The 18,844-nt window shown below is 37.4% G+C and overlaps 1 protein-coding gene across 1 annotated transcript in view; it reads left to right on the plus strand.

The window, feature by feature from the left end:
• IL1RAPL1 (interleukin 1 receptor accessory protein like 1) overlaps positions 1–18,844 on the plus strand; it is a 1,449,662-nt gene that overhangs the window by 682,790 nt on the left and 748,028 nt on the right. The window contains exon 3 of the mRNA XM_037821603.1: positions 18,496–18,775. Coding sequence (XP_037677531.1) covers positions 18,496–18,775 — 280 coding nt within the window. The remainder of the gene's footprint in view (positions 1–18,495; positions 18,776–18,844) is intronic.

The following is an 18,844-nucleotide window of genomic DNA, read 5'->3' on the forward strand; positions in this document are numbered from 1 at the left end:
GTTGTTTATGGTAACACTCTCAAGCTGATCCCAGCTGGACCCTCTGATCCCAAACTCAGTGAACTAGTGTCGATATTGTTATACTGTGGAACACTGATCAGAGTAACTGTGCAGAGGTGCAAGAGAGCTGGGAGTAGATCCCCCCAGATAGCTCTGGGGAATTGCTGCTGTCTGCCTTCCATGTTTGAATATACCAGTGAACTCAAATCCGTGGCACACAAAAGGGGCCCATATTAGTCCATCTTTATGAGTTTTCCTTAATGAGAATTGAACAGGAATGTATGGGATTGTAAAAGTCATCAAGTTAATTCTAAGGAAAAAATATAGGAATTATGTCACTTCTGAAATGGGCACAAAGCAGATTTCACCCTTAGAAATGAAGCTGAAGGGGTAAGGTAGTGCATGGATTTACTGGTTTGTGTTTTGTTCTGCAAATGCTTGGCTGACCTAAGACTAGAAGTCATGAGGGGGAAACCAGTTAGCATTGGTGTTACTACATGAGTTTATTCTTAATGTTAATTGTTTATGTAAGTCATTGAATCTGCCCGGAAATGTTACTTCATGAAAATTTACAATGGCATGTTTTCCTGTGGGGAAACTCAAAATAATAAGTGATGTGCTTCTGCATTTGCCAGTATACATGACTTTCACAAGTTAATATAAAGACCTACCTTTAACTTATACTAATTCATGAATACTTCGCTGTTATTGTAGGGTGATACTTTTATTTTAATTCATCATTCTTGAAATGGATTTAACTTAATTTTTAACATTTGACTTTTGGTTCGATTTTAGATTTAGCTGCTCTACAAACATGCTCAGGAAAAGAGAAAGTATGGGACTTTTTTTTCTTCTTTTTGTGTTGTTATTCCTTGTGTATATGTAAGTTTAAAGATTTAAAATTGTTTATCAGTGTGTGCTAGTGAAACACGGATAGATAGCAAAATGTTTTCATTAGCAGCAACATTTAATTGTGTTAAAAGAGTTTGCCAGTTATGACCTAATAGGTTGACTTAAGGCATGTAAGTAAGAGAATACATAAATAAACAAACTCTCCTCCCATCAATAAATGCCAATCATAGGAACTCTGCACTTAGGACTTACCAAGATCCAATTTACAAATGGATGATGGATTTGAAAATTACCAAAGAGTAACCCAGACAGACATATAGACATCAGAGTTATCACTGTATATTTCAAATTGAAGGAAAAGTCTAGAGAAATATAGACTGGAAAAAATCTTATCAGGGCCACTGGTTTTCCGTGTGTGTTTTTGTTGTTGTTGTTCTTTGTGGATTTATAATCAGGTAAGGAAAGAGTAGAAAGAGCATCGAATGGAAGAGAATACAATGGTATAGAAATATAGTTCATATAGCTTGGATGGTGTGAAACGTATACTGTCATGTACTGTCTACAGTAATATAAATTGGCACAAACTTTCTGGAAGCAATTTGGCAAAAAATGTGATACGCTTTGAACCAGTCATCCTCATTTCAATATTCAAGCTGAAGGCAAAATCAGAAAGTCAAACACGAGGTATATAAAATGACATAGATCACAGTGCTGTATGTATGTTGTAATAAAAATTAAAACAACCTAAATATCTAATAATAGTATGATGAATTTATAGAGTGAATCTATACACAGCCACTAACAGCAATCTTTTCAAATAATATTTAAAGAAAATGCACATTATATAATAATAACAAAAAACTCACAGAAACCAAAATCCTGCTTTTTATACTATGATCCCACTTATGAAAATATTTAATGGGTATCTTCTTTAGGGCAAAGTTCAGAACCAATTCAAATTGCTTTAAAAACTGTTTTAGTATAAGGATGCATGGGGTTTGGGTTGAGAACTAAAAAGCAGACATGATGAAGTTCTAAGGATTTACTTTTATCTCTTATTCTTTTCCTAATGGGTCTCCCGATTTCTCTACTTTTTTCTCAACTTCTCTCTGCACATTGTCTCCACTCTCAGATCTCTTAGACTGGCTTTCTCTACTTATTCATAGTTTCTCCTCCCTTGTAACTTTGGCTTACATGTGATCATCACTGCTTCTGTAGCTCCAGATCTGCATTAAGCTCTTTGCTTCTACTCAGAGAGGAGGAATCTGATTGGGCCAGCTCATCTTTTCTCATGAAACCAACATAACATTTGATTTCCAAGGAATTGGCTGTTCTTGGTTAGGTGGCCAACGTTGCACAAATCCGTGACTGCTGGTCTGGGGATGGGAACACGTAAATAAACAAATGGTCCTACCACTTCCACTGCCTCCTCCATTGCTGTCTATCCTGGTCCACAAGCTATGTTTTATCCAAACCATTCTTCTTTTCCAAATAAACCCTATCATCTCACTACTCACACTGTTAGCTTGCGTTTTCTCACCTTTTGGAATTGCTACCATGAAATCCATGATGAATCTCAAAAGCTCCATCCCTTGCACACCCCCATAAAAGCCTTTTTTCAACTCCTCTATGAAAATTTAATGCCCCCATAGTGTGGTATTCATTGTAGTATTAAAGCACTGATGACAATGTATTTCCTTTATAAGAGTTATGTAAATGAACTATTGATAAATGAGCCTGCCATTTGCCTTTGATGACATTCTGTTGTACAGTATATGAAAGAAAAGTATGAGACAGAAAGGTTTTTAACATTGTAGCACTGAAGTTATGGGATACAACAACAGCAGACAGACAGACACACACACACACAAATACACAAGCATACAACTCAACCAAACTTGGTGTTCTTACATCCCCACACATGGGAACTATCAAAGTGTATTATATCTGAGCTGGGTTGTTTTTCTTCTTCATGAGCCCTTGGGGCCCAAAATGTTTCCAAGCAAAGGTGTCATCCTTTAAACACTGGAATACAAAGTTTCCATTTTCTGCATGAGTCAGTTTTTTCAGTGACTATTTCCAGCAAATGAGCAAGTGCTGTATTAACTCCATTTCCAGTAGTTTCTTTGGGCAGACTGGTTTTTGCAAAATGCCATGTGTAGATTGGTCAGATAGAACAAGAATTCATATTTCCACAATCTTGTTAAGAACTTTGAAACTTCTATTATCTCACAGGACCCAGAAATTGAATTGAGGCTTTGTTACTAACCCAGGTTGTAGTAATGGACCCAGGAGTCAGTAGCTCAATTTTCTACTTCTTTGCATCAAATTTTCTCTTGAAAATGATGCATGCAATACTGAAGAATGGCAGGGAGGAGCCTGTGTAAAGTGTTAAATATTTGGTTCACTGGGTGCTATCAGCAGGTAGGGCCTGCAGGGTGCTTGTTTATCCAACAGAACGATCTCATTATGAGGACAGTGATGTAGTATAGTTTCCTTCATACCCTGAAGCCATTCAGGGAAACAACTGAGTGAGTGATATTCATCCTGGGCTCTCTATTGTGCTATTATGGCTTGCAATAACTGGCAGCATATTAAAATAGAGATCCAGGACTACAGCTACTCTGTTGAATGGAGTTCTGAAATTTCAAAGCTGTTGAATTATTCAGTATTTCCCAATTTATAGAATAAAAGAATAGGTGATTGACTATTTCATGGCACAGTAATGGAAATCAAGAAAGAGAATGTTCAGGCTTTATGACTTTCACAGTAAATATTTATTTTTCATAATTGCTTGGTGCCCGAGTGGGTCTCCATATAGGCCAGCATGTGGCTCTTGCTGTCAAATACAAAGATAAGAACTTGCCTTTGAAAAACAGGGAATAATAAAAGAAGAAATATTAAAAAAGCACAAAACGTCTTAATGAATGATCACTAATAGCAACCTATAACACTGCCTTGTTTTGCTTTGAAAATATCTGTGAATGCCAGATTGAAAAGAAGAAGTAAAGTTTGAGAAAAATGTCCCATTTCTCCATGACAATACACTGGGAGCAAAGTAAGCTGTGAATTTAGAATAAAGGAAGGAATGCATACTCAACATGATATGCAATAAGATTATCAAATGCTTTATCCCAGCCCCAGCAGGGCCTAGGGTATAGTGAGTACCCTGCAAATATTTGTTGGAAGAATGAATGAATTAATAAGTGCCTCTTCCTTCAGCGTTGGCACACCTAATATTGTAAAATCATCCCTCCCCCCAAAAAATAAATAAATAAAAATAAGATTCTGTTGTCTGAAGCATATTAAAGAGAAAGGTCATGGTAGGTGTGCTGGTTTGAATCTGTTATGTCCCTCACAAAAGCCATGTTCTTTTACTCCAATCTTGTGGGTTCAAACTTATTATGGGTGGGATCTTTTGATTAGGTTGTGTCCATGGAGATGTGACCCACCCAACTGCAGGTGAGACCTTCTGATTAGATTATTTCCATGGAGATGTGGCCTCACCCATTCAAGGCGGGTCTTGATTAGTTTACTGGAGTCCTTAAGAGAGCTCAGGGAGAGAAAGAGAACTCAGAGCTGACAAAGACTCAGACACTTGGAGATGCAGACAGAAAGACGTTTGGAGATGCTAAGCTAAGAGATGAAGCCCTGAGTTTACCCCAGAGAAGCTAAGAGAGGACCCTCAGATGCTTAGAGAGAAACTCCCTGGGAGAACAAGCAAGGATGCACAGAGCCTGAGAGAGAGAAACTAAGAGAGACAGAAGCCCAGAGACATTTTGGAGAAGGCCATTTTGAAACCAGAACCCAGGAGCAAAGGACCAGCAGATGCCAGACAAATGCCTTCCCAGCTGACAGTGGTGTTCCGGACACCATCAGCCTTTTTTCAGTGAAGGTATCATCTTGTTGATGCCTTAGTTTGGACACTTTTATGGCCTCAGAACTGTAAATTTGTAACCTAATAAATCCCCTTTATAAAAAAGCCAAGCCAATCCATTTCTTTCTTTCTTTCTTTTTTTTTTTGGCATAATGGCAGCTTTAGCAAACTGGAGCAGTAGGCTTTATTAGGTGTCTGGGGCCTTAACTTTTGAGGGGTATATCAAGCAACCTGGCTACAGCTTTTTGGCACATCAGCCATGAAGGGATATTGAGCTGGATGAACCATGAAAAGATGTATTCCTCTTTTAAAGATATTTACTAGTTAATCATATAAAAAACAAACTGCCACTTGTGAAGTTAAATTTCTATGTAAATAATAATAACTAATTGCAATAAATATTATGAGTTAGCATCTGCTAGGCCAGTAGATCCCTCCAGTTTTCAATTTAATCAATATTAATAAGCACACTATAAAGAGAATCTCACGTAAGCCAGTACTTGAGGATCTTTTCATCACTGGCAGTTTCAATTTGCTTTGAATTTAATAGATACCAGTATTAAAAGTTTTTCCCGGTGTGTCCCCTCAGATTCATGAACCCTCTAACATGTATACAAATCCCACCCCCACTCAGTGGCTGCTCTCCCAAACACAGAAAAACAAAACAAAACAAAACCCCAAACCTGAATCAATATAATTTTCTACTCTCTAACATAGATTTCTATTTACCATGTGTAGTTGAAAATATCTGAGAGTGTGTCAACAAAACCTCAGGAAAACAGAGAGCTTAAGATTCAAGACAAGCTTCTATACTTGAATTTGCCTTGTTTTTTTGGTTCTTAGAACACACATGAAAAGATGTAAAATATTCCCCATGATTTTTTTCTGAAGTTATTGCCTCTTTTTTTTCTCTGCTTCAAGTCTGAGAGTGTTTATAAAATTACTACATAAATGAAAGCATACTACATAAATTTAATGAGCTTTTAATTTTATTGCCATGACAAAAAATGAGAAACAAAGATCCTAAAGGAAGTCCACCGATACTGGCTTGTAATATCCTGAACAAAATGCAGGATTTCAATCAATTGCTTTCATAATAGATCTACGATTACACGTATGAGTTCAGGTGAATAAAAGTTGTGTGTCAAGTTAACACGTATACAGCATATTATGTATTTTCATGAGACTGCCTCTGCAATGATAAAAATAAACTCAAAATAACTCAGAAAAAATATGGCTCTAACCTTTTTAAAAATTCTCACTCAGAAATTCACTTTTGGGGCAATACACAAACTGTGTGTGTTTAATTTTCCCCTGCAATCTCTGCAAGAAGTTAATCAAATAGACAATCTGTATGATGTTATTCATATGAAAGCAAATGCATATTAAAATATACAACAGACTTCATTCCCATTTCCATTGAATTTCTCTCTAATTCCAGGGGATTCTGAGTGCTCAGCAGAGCTCACAATATGAAAAAGATACACAAAAGTGCCTTTGTTCTACAGACCTGACAATGCAAGCAGTAAAGTTCTGCTGCACCAACACCTATAATAAAGGCAGAAAATGTGTTGTAAGCTAACAAGCACATCTTCAAGCCCAAGCACACTTGTCATCTGTGACCTTGAACTTCCCCTTGATCCTTAATCCCATTAATGACATCAGAATCCTCTTGGGAATCTTGGTTTGAAACCTCAGGGTCATCCTTGACGACTCTTCCCACCTCTCTCATTCTAATTAATTTCCAAATCCTGTTGATTCTACTTCTACAATTTCCCCCTGCTTCCTTCTCATAGGCTCCGCCCCTTCTTTTCTTCACATTTCCTATTTTAAGAACATTCTAAGTTGTTTCCCTGCCCCTATCTGCTCCTTTCCAACCCATCCTTGATGTTGCCACTAGAGTTATCTTCCTAAAACATAATAATTTCCCCCTCTCTAATTGACTAGAGCGGTGGTTCTCCTAGTGGTTCTGGGCCAGCACTAGCATTATCACCTGGGAACTTCTTAGCAATGCAAATTCTCGGACTTCATTTGAATCTGAAACTCTGAGGGTGGGGTCCAGTGATCTGGGTTTTTACAATCCCTCCAGGTGATTCTGATGCACATCAACATTTGAAAACTGCATGATTAAGTTGGAATCTCAGGGCGGGGTGTCTTGCCAAACCCACCTTTCTGACTTTACTTTCATCTGGGTTACCTGCTTCTCCCCACCTCATTCTACCATTTCAAGCGCTTACCTTTTCCTGTCCTGTCTGGAAAATTGCATTGGCTTGGGATTTTCTCATCCATATTATCAAGTTTTGACCTCAGGCACAGTTCAAATCACATTTCTTTCTTAAATCATTTCTAATCTTCCCAGTCAGATTTCATGCTCCATTTGAAAAACAGTTCTGTGTTGAGGGAGAGAAGAAACCTCTTGCTCTGCCTTTTCTCAGTAAGGCCGTCTTTACTTTTAGAATTTCACCACTCTCCCTCTTGTTATACATAGTTGGCCACATGCCTGTCTCTACTGGAAGACAACCTCCTCAAAGGCAACGCTGGGCTCAGTAATCTTTGTTATAGAACAGTGAGCTGCACATAGTAGGTGCTCAATAACCACATGTGGAATCTTACTGAAACATGATTTGAACACTGACTTGATTATTTCATATGTTCCTTGCTGCAAACAATAGTCCATTTGAGGTTGTTATAAACTCTAGCAATCTTTAAAAATATAATTCTGTTTTGCACTATGCTATAAAATTAAAACAAAATAGAAGTAAATATGTGCCTTGAGCCCAGTTACTCTCTTTAAAGGATCAAATTTCCCAACAGGTGACCTGCCATCCAACAGGCCTTTCCCTGTGAGGCACCACTAAATTGGGAAAGGGATTAAATTTGATCACTGTTTATTTTGTTTGTTGTTCATCATGTTGATATTTAATCCAGTGTCCAACATTTGTCCCAAATGTATAAAATGCCTGAAGCTGACAATACTTTTTGTCCTATCTGTATGCACATATCCTTATCACTTTTGTGATCCAAATAGAGGGCTTTTGTGGAGCTATACATGAACTAAATAAATAGAATAATAGTAGGCTGAATGAATGTAAAACCTTGTATCATGTTTAATAAATCAATAAGCATTTACTGAGTTCTGATTTGTGTTCAGTTCTGTGGAATCAAACTGTTCTGAGTCAAAAATTTTATTGCTTTACAATATATAAAGAAAGGAAAATTGTGTATTCCTAATTTTTTTCCAAATTAGTATGGCTAAAAAAAAATTAGTATGGCTAAAAATACCTAGAAACAAATCATTAATGATTGGGCTGACACCCACGATACACATTTTCAATACCAATTTAAATGAACCTTTATTCAGTCAATTACTCGTTTATTCACACACATTTATTGATTGTCTATTATGTCTGAACAACTGTAAAGCAGATATATATATATAGTAATTAGAGATTTAGATAGATTATATGTAGGCAGATGATAAATTGATATGTAGATAGACACAGACATAATGTAAAGTCTCAGTTTTGAAGTGCCCACAGTTCATTGATGAAGAAATACATGTAAACCAAAAAGGATCCAAAGTGATAAATACTAAGAAAGGTGTGTATTATATAGGGAACATAGAATAAATAAATAATAGAACAATTTTAAAATCCTTTAACATAAATTTATTTTTTGTTACTTTTAAAATATGGACCATGTGCCTTAAGTTGTTACATATCTGTATTAATTCCTTATGCCAAGAATAATAAGAAAAAGGTCAGAATCCAGGTTTTCTTGTAATACATTATTCTTCTTGTGTTTACCCAAATGCTAGGGCCTTTCTATCCCCTAGGAAAAAGGAACATCCACTATATTCCAGGTACTATTTTGGGAACATTCTCATGTCACTTTTAAACATTAATAAAATAAAATAAGGATTCAAAGACAATATGAGTTTGAAGTTGAATTTACTGTAGGCAAGGCAGCAATAACATGATCCAGCACAAAGGGATTAATTAGGTCCTGTGGGATGAGGTCTTCAGATTAACTGTCAAAGAATGACTCAGAAAAAAGTAGTGCAAAGCTTTGAGGATTTACTCATGTACTGAAGGGTGCACACAAGGGAAAGCTGCCCCTCTGATGACTCTTTCCCAGGCCAAAAGAAATATGGGGCTTATAAAAAGGCAAAGCCAGAAGGTTTCACAATGAAATGTGAATGGTTGGTTTAAACCTGTCTTGGTAGTCAGTTTAGGACTTGACCGTTGAAGGCGCTTGGCCCATGGTGATTGCTAAATTCCTAGTCAATTTGTTGAGTCCAAATAGTACAGTTGAGTCACAGGCTGCCCACAGTTCAAGTTAACCATCAGGTTGTTTTTCTGACCAATGATCCAATAAGTAGTTGCTCTGGTTCTTTCTTCTGGATTCTCTAAGAGCTCTCTGTCTGCCCACCTCTGGGTCACACAGCAGGCATAAACACAAGCCCAAAGTTCAGTAATATTTTCTTTATCAACACCAGGGCAACCCACCAGGTAGATTTTTCAAGATGCAGACATGAAGGCCCAGAGTGCTGAAGTGACCAGCTTGAAGGGTCTGGGATTTGAACTTGGGTCTGGTTTATCCTGAGCTCATATTCAGCTTTATTGTACTATTGCACACATTTCCCATTTCTATCTCCAGTAACAGGCATGTTCACAAAGAAAATTAAAAAAATATCCACCATGGTCAATCACATATAGGTTCCAGAGCCCCTTCTGGTTAATTTTTGTTCAGAAGAATTTCATTAAGTATTGGGTTTTATACCTTTATACAGAACACATGCCACTCTTGTCTTTACCAGACTATCTGATTATCCAGGAAAGCCTATCTGCAAACTAACGTAGATTCAAATGTTGATGCTACATGGTGACTATGATTTCAGCGTAGCCTTGTGGATGTGTGTGACACCAGCTCCTGAAGGATGGTATTGCCAGGAAGGGGCAAGGAAGTACACAGGGGAGCTTCTCAAACAACAAGGAGTGGTACATAGTGAGAGTCTCTCTCCTTCGTTTTCACCTCAACTCTGAAATAATGATGACTCTTCACCTTTTACCAATAAGGAAGGGCACTGGAGTGTCTGGCCTTTCTGATTTTGTCTCCTGCCACTCTCTCTCTCACTCACTTCCTCCATCCTTCCACCTCCGCCTTCCTGTTCTCACTGAAACACACCTGGCACATTCCCACCTAAGGACCTCGGTTTTGAACACTGTTGTCTAACACATTTGCCTGGTTTACTCTGCTCAAACATCAGCTCCTCAAAGATTCCTTCTTGGGCCACCTTGTTGATGGCACCGTCCCAGGCCCTCTAACCTCTTAATCAGCTTTATTTTTGTTCCTGATACAGTTTATTTTTATAGTTATTGTCTGCCTTCTTTGTGAGAGTCAAAGCTTTGTTTTGTTCGCTGCTGTATCCCCAGAACCTGAAGAGGTTTCTGGCCTTCTGAATATTCAGCAGTTCCCTGCTGAATAAATGAATTAATGATGTGACCTGAGGCCCAGAGAAGGTAAATAAATTTCCCAAGACCTCAATGAGGTCATTCTGACACTCAAGACTGATTTCTTTCTCACTCTTTATGGATGGAGCAACTCAGAAATAGGTTCAAAAGTCTGGAAGAAGTTCCCCATAATATCATAATGTAAAAGTAGAGCTGATTTACAGAAGCAATGGGACCAAAATGCTCTACATTTAGAGACGTATATTTCCATATTCCTTCCCTGGGGAGCACTGTTTGGGAGGGCAACTATTTTAGTTCCAGAAGCATTTGGGGGAAGCATTAAGCATCTCTGTTGATCATAAAATAGTCCACTTATGATCAAAGACACTAAACGAATATTTATCTCAAGATATATAGTGGGTTCCCTGCTGATCAGGAGCACAACACTCCTCAAACTCCCAAAACAAAGCAGGGGGCTATTACTAAGGAACGAACAACCAAGTGTTGCTGATTCTCTCCTCCAGAACTCCAGTGTCTATTTCTCCCCTTTTCTTTTCTGAAAATAGAAATAATAGCCTGGCCTTCTTTTGCACTGGACAAGGGATTTATTGCATTCAACCAGGAAAGATATAAAAATATTTTAGATCATCAATGAGAAATTTATGAGGATCAAGGGTCAAGGCCAGATGGCTACTCCAATCCAGTGAGTAGCTATTCTGGCCTAGCTTGGATATTACTCCCCAGGAAAGAAAAAACCATGCTCTAGTTGCTCTGGACTCAAGAGCTCCAGAAATGTAGGATTTCTGGTGACCTCACAGCAAATAGGTTGTGACTCTGAAGATCTAATGCCCCTAAAACTGCTTTCAAGCCTGCTTTACGTAAACCCCATGTTGTTGTTCAAAAAGATAGCTTCCTTTCCCTTTTGATTTGGCTAAGTACTGAGTCTGCATCATTATTGGCTTGCTATTGGGGAAGCCTGTCACTGGCCACAACTCTAGACAGCCTTTCACAGAATCACTCTCTGTAGTGGCCGAGTGAAGGAAAAAGAACAATAGCAGTCAGATAAGGACAAATACAGAACACTGGTGTAGTTTGTAGTGGGCCAGGAGACATTACAGGTGAGTAATAGTACCAGGAATTTGAGAGGCTACTCATGGCCGTGCAAAAGTGGGGGTCTCAAGTTGGACAGCAGATCCCTTTCCCACACCTCAGGTCACTCCACTGTCTTATTTTGACTTGTAATATGCACAGATGCAACTGGTTTTCTCAACTTTGAGAGGCTTCCCTGTTAGTGGAGTCAAAGAGTTGCAAAAGTTTGCATTAACATGATCTTCCTTTGGAAAGGCAATACAGAAGTGAATGGATTAAAGTATAATGCTGAGTAAAAATAGTATGAAATATGGAATGTAGCACAATATGTAGGATGGGTCCAGTCGGAGATTTAGAGGTGACAAATGATGGCTGTGACAAGTTTTCATTCAATTATGAGATGAGTGATCTTAATGCTAATGCTGTAGTTTTGTAATTTAAGACACAAGTGTGCAGACTATACTTTGTGCTCAGTTTATGAAACAGTGCATAAGGGTTAATAAAATCTTAGCATCTTTAGTGAGATAGATATTTCCATAGATGACAGATATCAAGAGATTATGACACACTTTTTGAAAAATAAACATTTAAAATATGTATAAAGCCTTAAACATTTATTATTTTATCCAATAATTCCACTTCTGGGATTCCATCCCAAGGAATCTATTCTTGGGGGGAATGTTCTAGAGCTTTGTATAGAAAGCTATTTTATCACAGAATTATTTAGGACAGTTAAACCATGGAGAAAAACATGAAGTCAACTAAGAAAAGAATAATTAAGTAAATTATAATGTAGCACTATTGTGGAAATTTTGTGGTTAATGCAAAATTTTAAATAAAATATCACAATACAAATTTTATAAAACATATGATCTCAAAGGTGAAAAAAACTGAATAAACAAAAGGGGAAACGTATCAGAATATCAACAGGGGATTCCTTTGAGTAGATTATGAATGAATAATTTTACTCTTTTTACTCTTCTATAAGCTTCCCTTTTTTTCTTTCTTTTTTTATTTGAAAATAAATATCTTAAATAAATCTTCACTGAGCTCACATTATGCAACCCATGGGTGTTTTTGTGTTCGGGAAGAGTTTGTTAGAATTTGGAGGCTAAGAAGTGAGGAAGTGTTAACTACCGGGATCCTATTTACCATGGGACTGTCTGTCCTCTGATCAAGAGGGGAATCTTTAAAAAACATTGTCTTAGAAAAACATGGTAACAGCTCACCAAGGCCTGTGTCCTCCTGGAGTTGTCCTACATTGAGAGGGTGATAGATGGTAACTTCCAGGCTTCATCAGACAAAGGGTCTTCTAGAAACTGGGTTCTTCATGTTTATTGGCAGAATTTTTTAATAACATCAATTCTTACCATCCACACAACTTTCCAAAATATTTGAAAGAGCTCTTCTGAAATTGTTACACAGTACATATTTTTAAAGGTGAGAATCTGGAAATGTGCCACTCCTGATAAACATGATGCAGAAAGTAGAGATGGGGACAGACTGTTTTGTGAACTAAAGTATAATATAAACGTTAATTTTATCCTATTTTACTGCTATCATCGCTGCCGATAATTTGGGGGCATTGCGGCTTCCTCCCATAAAGGATGTCAGCAGTCATTGCTGGAGTTCGTATGTGGAAAGAGTAGCAGCTAGTGCCGATAAAGTGCAGAAATCACCTAATTAATACCTAGCTTCATCCTTTATGTTCAGTGTATGTGATGGCTTATGTTCAAAATGGCAGGCCACTTATCTCATGGCCTATACTGGCTAGCTACATTTATGTCTGAAGTTCAGCATTTCCAAGTGCGCTAAGGTTAGAAACAAATGGTGCCAATGTGCCAAATATTTATTTTTGGTCGTTGTATTTAAAAACAAATAGGAGAAGATAAATATATATGCATTTTAGGTCTGTCTGTTGACTCTTTTTTTTTTTAAATTCTCAACATTTCCGTTGCCTAGAAATTGAAAATGAAGGGATTATATAAACACTTCAAAGATCCCATCCCTTGACAAACATTGTTGAGTTTTTTTAGTTGCCTGGGGAAGATATTCCAGTCTATGACAAAATATGTGAGTTACAGAATAAACTAGTATTATTCCTATCCCTCACTGCTTGTATTCAGTTGTTCCAGCCCACAGTGGCTGGTCCAGCAGAGAGACCAAAGAAAATACCAGGGACGGATTGAGACATAAACTTTATTATAGGAACTTAGTTACAGGAGTGATCTATTTTTGCCTGCTTCCTTCCTCTTATTTCTCTTGCCATTTCCTGCTTTAAATTTGTTTCTGCAACACAAAGCCACTTGTAGTTCCTGCAAAACCGTACTGCTACTTATTTCTGTGCTTTGTCTCTTCTGTTTGCCTCCAAATCAATTATCTGTCTGCCCTATCCGTTTCTATGGCAAACTTCTTAACTTTTGATAGTACCTCAAACACTTCCCTTTCAAGGAACACATTCCTGAGCTGCCTTGTGCATTTTTTTTTATCATTGCAGTTCTACATTGTGCTTTTAATTTCTGTCTTTTTCTGTCTCTTCTGTTAGAATATGAGCTCCTTGAAAATAAGAGTTATGTCTTATTTATTTCAATATCTCTAGCCCCTAGGACAGATGCTGGAATGAAATCAGCTTTCCTATGAATATATAGATCTATATTAGCTCAGGTTTCCCAGAACAGAGCCCATGACAGGAATTTGTATGTATACAATATATTGAGGAAATACTTTTCAAAGTAAACCTCTCAGGGAGGGAGGGAAGCAAGGCAGGAAAGGGGAAAAAGCTGTGTGAGCAAGTGGTCTCAGGTAAGCTGTAGACTTGGCCAGATCCACAGTGGAGCTCTGGAGCATAAAGCACACTAGAGTGGTCCCTAATTGAGGTGAAGGAGCTGGCCTTTTGAATACCCACATCAGTTGTTACCAGTGGGCCACTTCCAAGGGGGGGGGGGGGGGACTTAACTTCCCCAGCAAGATGGCTCCTATCAATCAGGAGGGTAATTTTCAAGAGAATGGGGGCTACTGTGAGTTGTTAGCATCCAACACTCACAGTAGCTGGTGAAAGGATCATTAGGTTAGCAAAGGGGATCAGGGTGGGGAACCATAGCATCTACTCCCTTATCCTAGGTGTCTTAGTTATTTTGTCACTATTCCAATGTATCTAATAAGTAGACCCTTTAAGAGTAATATAATTTACAATTTTATAAATAAAGTCTAACATTTTCATATTAGGATGCAATACATATAAGCTCTATGATTAGACACTTTTTTAAAAAGAATTCAACCTTCAAACTTGTTACCATGGAAATATTTTGAGCTCCTACGTATGTCATAATAATGACTTGATTAAAAATACTTTCCCTAATCTCATTTGAATATGTTCACATCCTCCACTCTATGTAGCCTGTTTTCATAAAATGGTACATCAGGATGAACTCCCTGTAAAGGAATTAGTCTTGAGTATTAATTCCATCACCATCTTCCTGTTAGCTCTGAGAACTTTATGAGTAGTGACAAAAGCGAAAGAATATGGTACTTCCTACTTCCACCCTAACATAATTCTGTGGATTCAATATAAATTGCTATTGACTCTGAAGGAATATGTACTGCAGAGGAGTCACTAAACTATGAATGAATATTGAACTGTATTTCCATGGAATCCTCCCATCAGGGAAGGAGAGTACCAATAGCAAACTTTCTGGAACAGAGAGGTTTAGAAAAGGGTATTTCATTCTGAAAGGGAGAAAAGCATATTAAATTTTACTGGCCTAGACAATTAACTCGTGATAATTAAAAATATAATAATGTTACCTGGTAACATACATAATGGAATTAACAGTGCCTAGAAAGATGCTTTTGGAATGATTGTTACCAAGTCAACAGAGCTTATGTTCTGAAGTATGGAAAAACTGAAAATATCAAATAGTAATGCCATTCATCAAGAGTTAGGTTTTAAGTTATCGTTTTAAGTGTAGAGGTGACCTGCTACACAAGATTAAAACACACACACATACATACACACACACACACACACACGAAAAACTTTAAAGCTATGCAAGAAAAATGTCCCTATTCATAAGGAGATGCATACTGAAGTATTTAGGGGTGAAATGTTATCCTATCTGTACTTTAGCTTATTTTCAATGGTTTAGGCAAAAAATATGAGAGAGAGAGAGAAAGAGAGAGAGAATGTGCAAATGAGGCAAAATGTTATCAAGGGAAAAATAATTAGCACTCATCACTTCTTTAACTTAATAACATGCTTTATTTTAATTGCTGAAAAGGGACATAAGTCCATCATTTATTTAAATGTACCTATCCAAATAATTTGAAAATAGCTTGAATTATTATTTACAGTATTTGCCATGTTTTCCCAAAAGGTATTAAAACATCTTAATAATTTGATAATTTATTTTTGAACATTATGCATTTAGTTTAATGGTAATAAAACCTTCTAAGCCATAGATCCCCCCATCTATTTCCATATTAAAATGACCAGAAAGTTCCTTTGATGTCATAGGTGTCATTGTTATTTCTTCATTTCACCTCTAGCTTTCCTTGGCATGTGACTTTTTGAGTCATTTCAAACTTTTTCCTGACTATTACTTAAGTACTGAATAGCTCTAATTTTCAGCACTATTTATGATTTCCTTTCAACATTTTTCTCAGAAAGCATATTCTACAAACATGTATTGATATCTGTATCTATTCCCAACTCAAATCTCCCTCTGTTCTCTTGATTTAATTTGTTGCTCACTTTTTAGAACTTTCTAGACTAAATCTTTTTGCTCTTAGCTTCAAGCATTTTGCTTTATCTTACAAATCTGCTGAGAGTTTGAGTAATATCATCTCATCGTTTATACTACTATCTTGAAGGTGTTTCATCCTTTTTCCCTGACAGTGATATCCTTTGTGACAGATGGCCTCAGTTACAATAACTTGATTCTAGAATTATATTGAAATTCATATAGTGATAAAGCAACATAATTTCGTAGTTATTGCTAGAAATTTAATGGCTTAAAATAAAACCCCACTTAGAATTCATTTCATTCAATGGGGCAAACATACAAAATTTTGTTGTTAAATATTGCATACAATTACACAACCTTGACATTTATGGTTGTGCCCAGTTCTGTTGTCCTGTTTATGTTATTCAACGTTGGTGGCACTGATTAACGGGGATGATGGAAATGACTCAGATGCTTTCAGCACATTCACTCTAGAGAGTACCTCAATACAACTCTTGAACAGGAATCTTAGAAAAATTTTGTAATTGAAATTAGCTAAATCACAGAATGGTGTAAAATTGTAAACAATTTTATTAGGGAACAGCATACTGTGGTGGTAGAAAAAATGAAATCTAGGGTCAGACATAACTGGGTGAGAATTCTAGCACTCCCACTTCTTAGCTGTCTATGCAACTTCTATCAATTGAGCTTATTCAGTTGTAGAATTTGGTTATTAAATCATTTATTCATTCATGCATTCATTCATTCAGTTTGTAAATGTGTTGAGCTCAACTGTGCAGGCACAGTTGTGGTCACTGAGGTTAGTGTAGTGACTGATAAGAACAAAGTTCCTATCTTGAAGAGGCCTACTTTCTACTGGGAGGACAGAAAACAAACAAGGGGATGCATAATATAATATTAGATAGCAATAATTCCTTAGAAGAAAAGTTAAAGCAGAATAAATTGGTCAAATGACCAGGATGGGAAGGCATTATCTCATACAGGACAGTTTAAAAAGACCTCTTTGAGAAAGTGGTATTTGGAAGAAGGCAGGGAGCAAACCATGCAGTTGGCTGGGGGACAAAGGTTCTAGGTGGAGGAATCAACAAATTCAAAAGACTTCATGGATAGTTCTGTGAAGAGAATGAAAATTTGGAAAGTCTTTGGTGCATTGTTAAGTGCTCATTAGAAGTTAGATATTATTATTTTAAAATATGAATGTAGATAGTTAATTCTTTATGTGCATTCTTTGCTCTATTGTACACTTTCCTTTTCATCCAGATCATTTTTTTTCCTATTGAATTCTACATGGTTCATCCTGTTCTCAGGACCTTTAGGTTTTTCTCTTTTTAATCTGTCACGAATTAACCCCTGACTGTAATACTCTGATGCTACTGCTGGTATAGGTCCTCTTTTCTCTGTCTGTGCCCTTTTGCTCAACATTTGTGTACTCTGGGGAATGTCAAACTTATTTGGCATTCTTATTTGAGGAACTGCCCTATCTAAGCAGAAAATCCACAACTCCTTCTCCATGATGATGATAAGGATAGCTTACGTTCCCTCTGGGGACTGTTTTGTGTGGGTATTGGGAATGAATGTTAAAAAGAAAAAGTGTCAAGGTACCTTTGGAAGATGGCTCTTCCAGGAAACCCAGAAAACGAAACCTCCTCTGCTGCCGCCACCCCCATATCCTACCCTGGTTTCGTCTTTACACTTCCCCTGATGCTGAGCATCCCGTGATGCTCTGAGAAGTCAGCGTAAAGTATCTGTTTACCTTTGTCTCTGGCTGTGAAACCACTACCAGAACTCTCCCCACTTTTGCTTTTTTTCCTTTCTGCCTCGTTTGGCTATAAACCATTTATCTCTGATTTTATCAGTCTGGTTCCAACCAGAGAGAGAAACCACACAGTAATTTGACCAGGGAAGGTTGAATATAAAGAATTATTAAATATAATGGAGGATTAGAATAATGAAGGATTTGCTAGTAAGGAGAAAAAGGTATCCTAAAGAATGTAGGAATGGCTGCCATTACTCTAGGGTTGAGGTAGAACACTCAAGGAAGAGCCCCCTGTTCTCCCACCCTCAGGGCTCAGAGCCAGGCCTTGTTTGGCAGGCATGCCCATGACTTACTGAATGGTAAGTGCTCTCTTCTGACAAAGCTGCAGTACCTACTCGCAAAGGGAAAAATAATTAAAAGGCCCAGATCCATTTTCACAGAATAGACAAAAAGGTGGATATGGAGCTGAGAGGCAATAAATTGATAATGGCACCCTGATATAAATGTAGATTAAATCCCAGCAGACTAAATGAAGAATATGTTGTTAGCAGGGTAAATTCCTTTTCATTGTCATCCATAATTTTATTCATTGCTGCATCCTCTGTGCCCAAAGTAGAATCTGTCCCATGTAGATGCACAAAAAATATCTGTTGAATGAATGAATGGATGACTGAAATGATAGTTCAAATTTTTCTCTAATGTTTTTCCTGTCTTTTTTCATTACAGCTGATGGATGCACTGACTGGTCTGTCGATATCAAGAAATATCAAGTTTTGGTGGGAGAGCCTGTTCGAATCAAATGTGCACTCTTTTATGGTTATATCCGTGCAAATTACTCCCTTGCCCAAAGTGCTGGACTCAGTTTGATGTGGTACAAAAGCTCTGGTCCCGGAGACTTTGAAGAGCCAATAGCATTTGATGGAAGTAGAATGAGCAAGGAGGAAGACTCCATTTGGTTCCGGCCAACATTACTACAGGACAGCGGTCTTTACGCCTGCGTCATCAGGTATCCCTTTTAATTCTATTACTGCCAAATCAATGAAATTACAGGCTGCTTTCTCATACTTACATTTTG

Source organism: Choloepus didactylus, chromosome X, assembly GCF_015220235.1.
Source record: "Choloepus didactylus isolate mChoDid1 chromosome X, mChoDid1.pri, whole genome shotgun sequence".
NCBI lineage: Eukaryota > Metazoa > Chordata > Mammalia > Pilosa > Megalonychidae > Choloepus > Choloepus didactylus.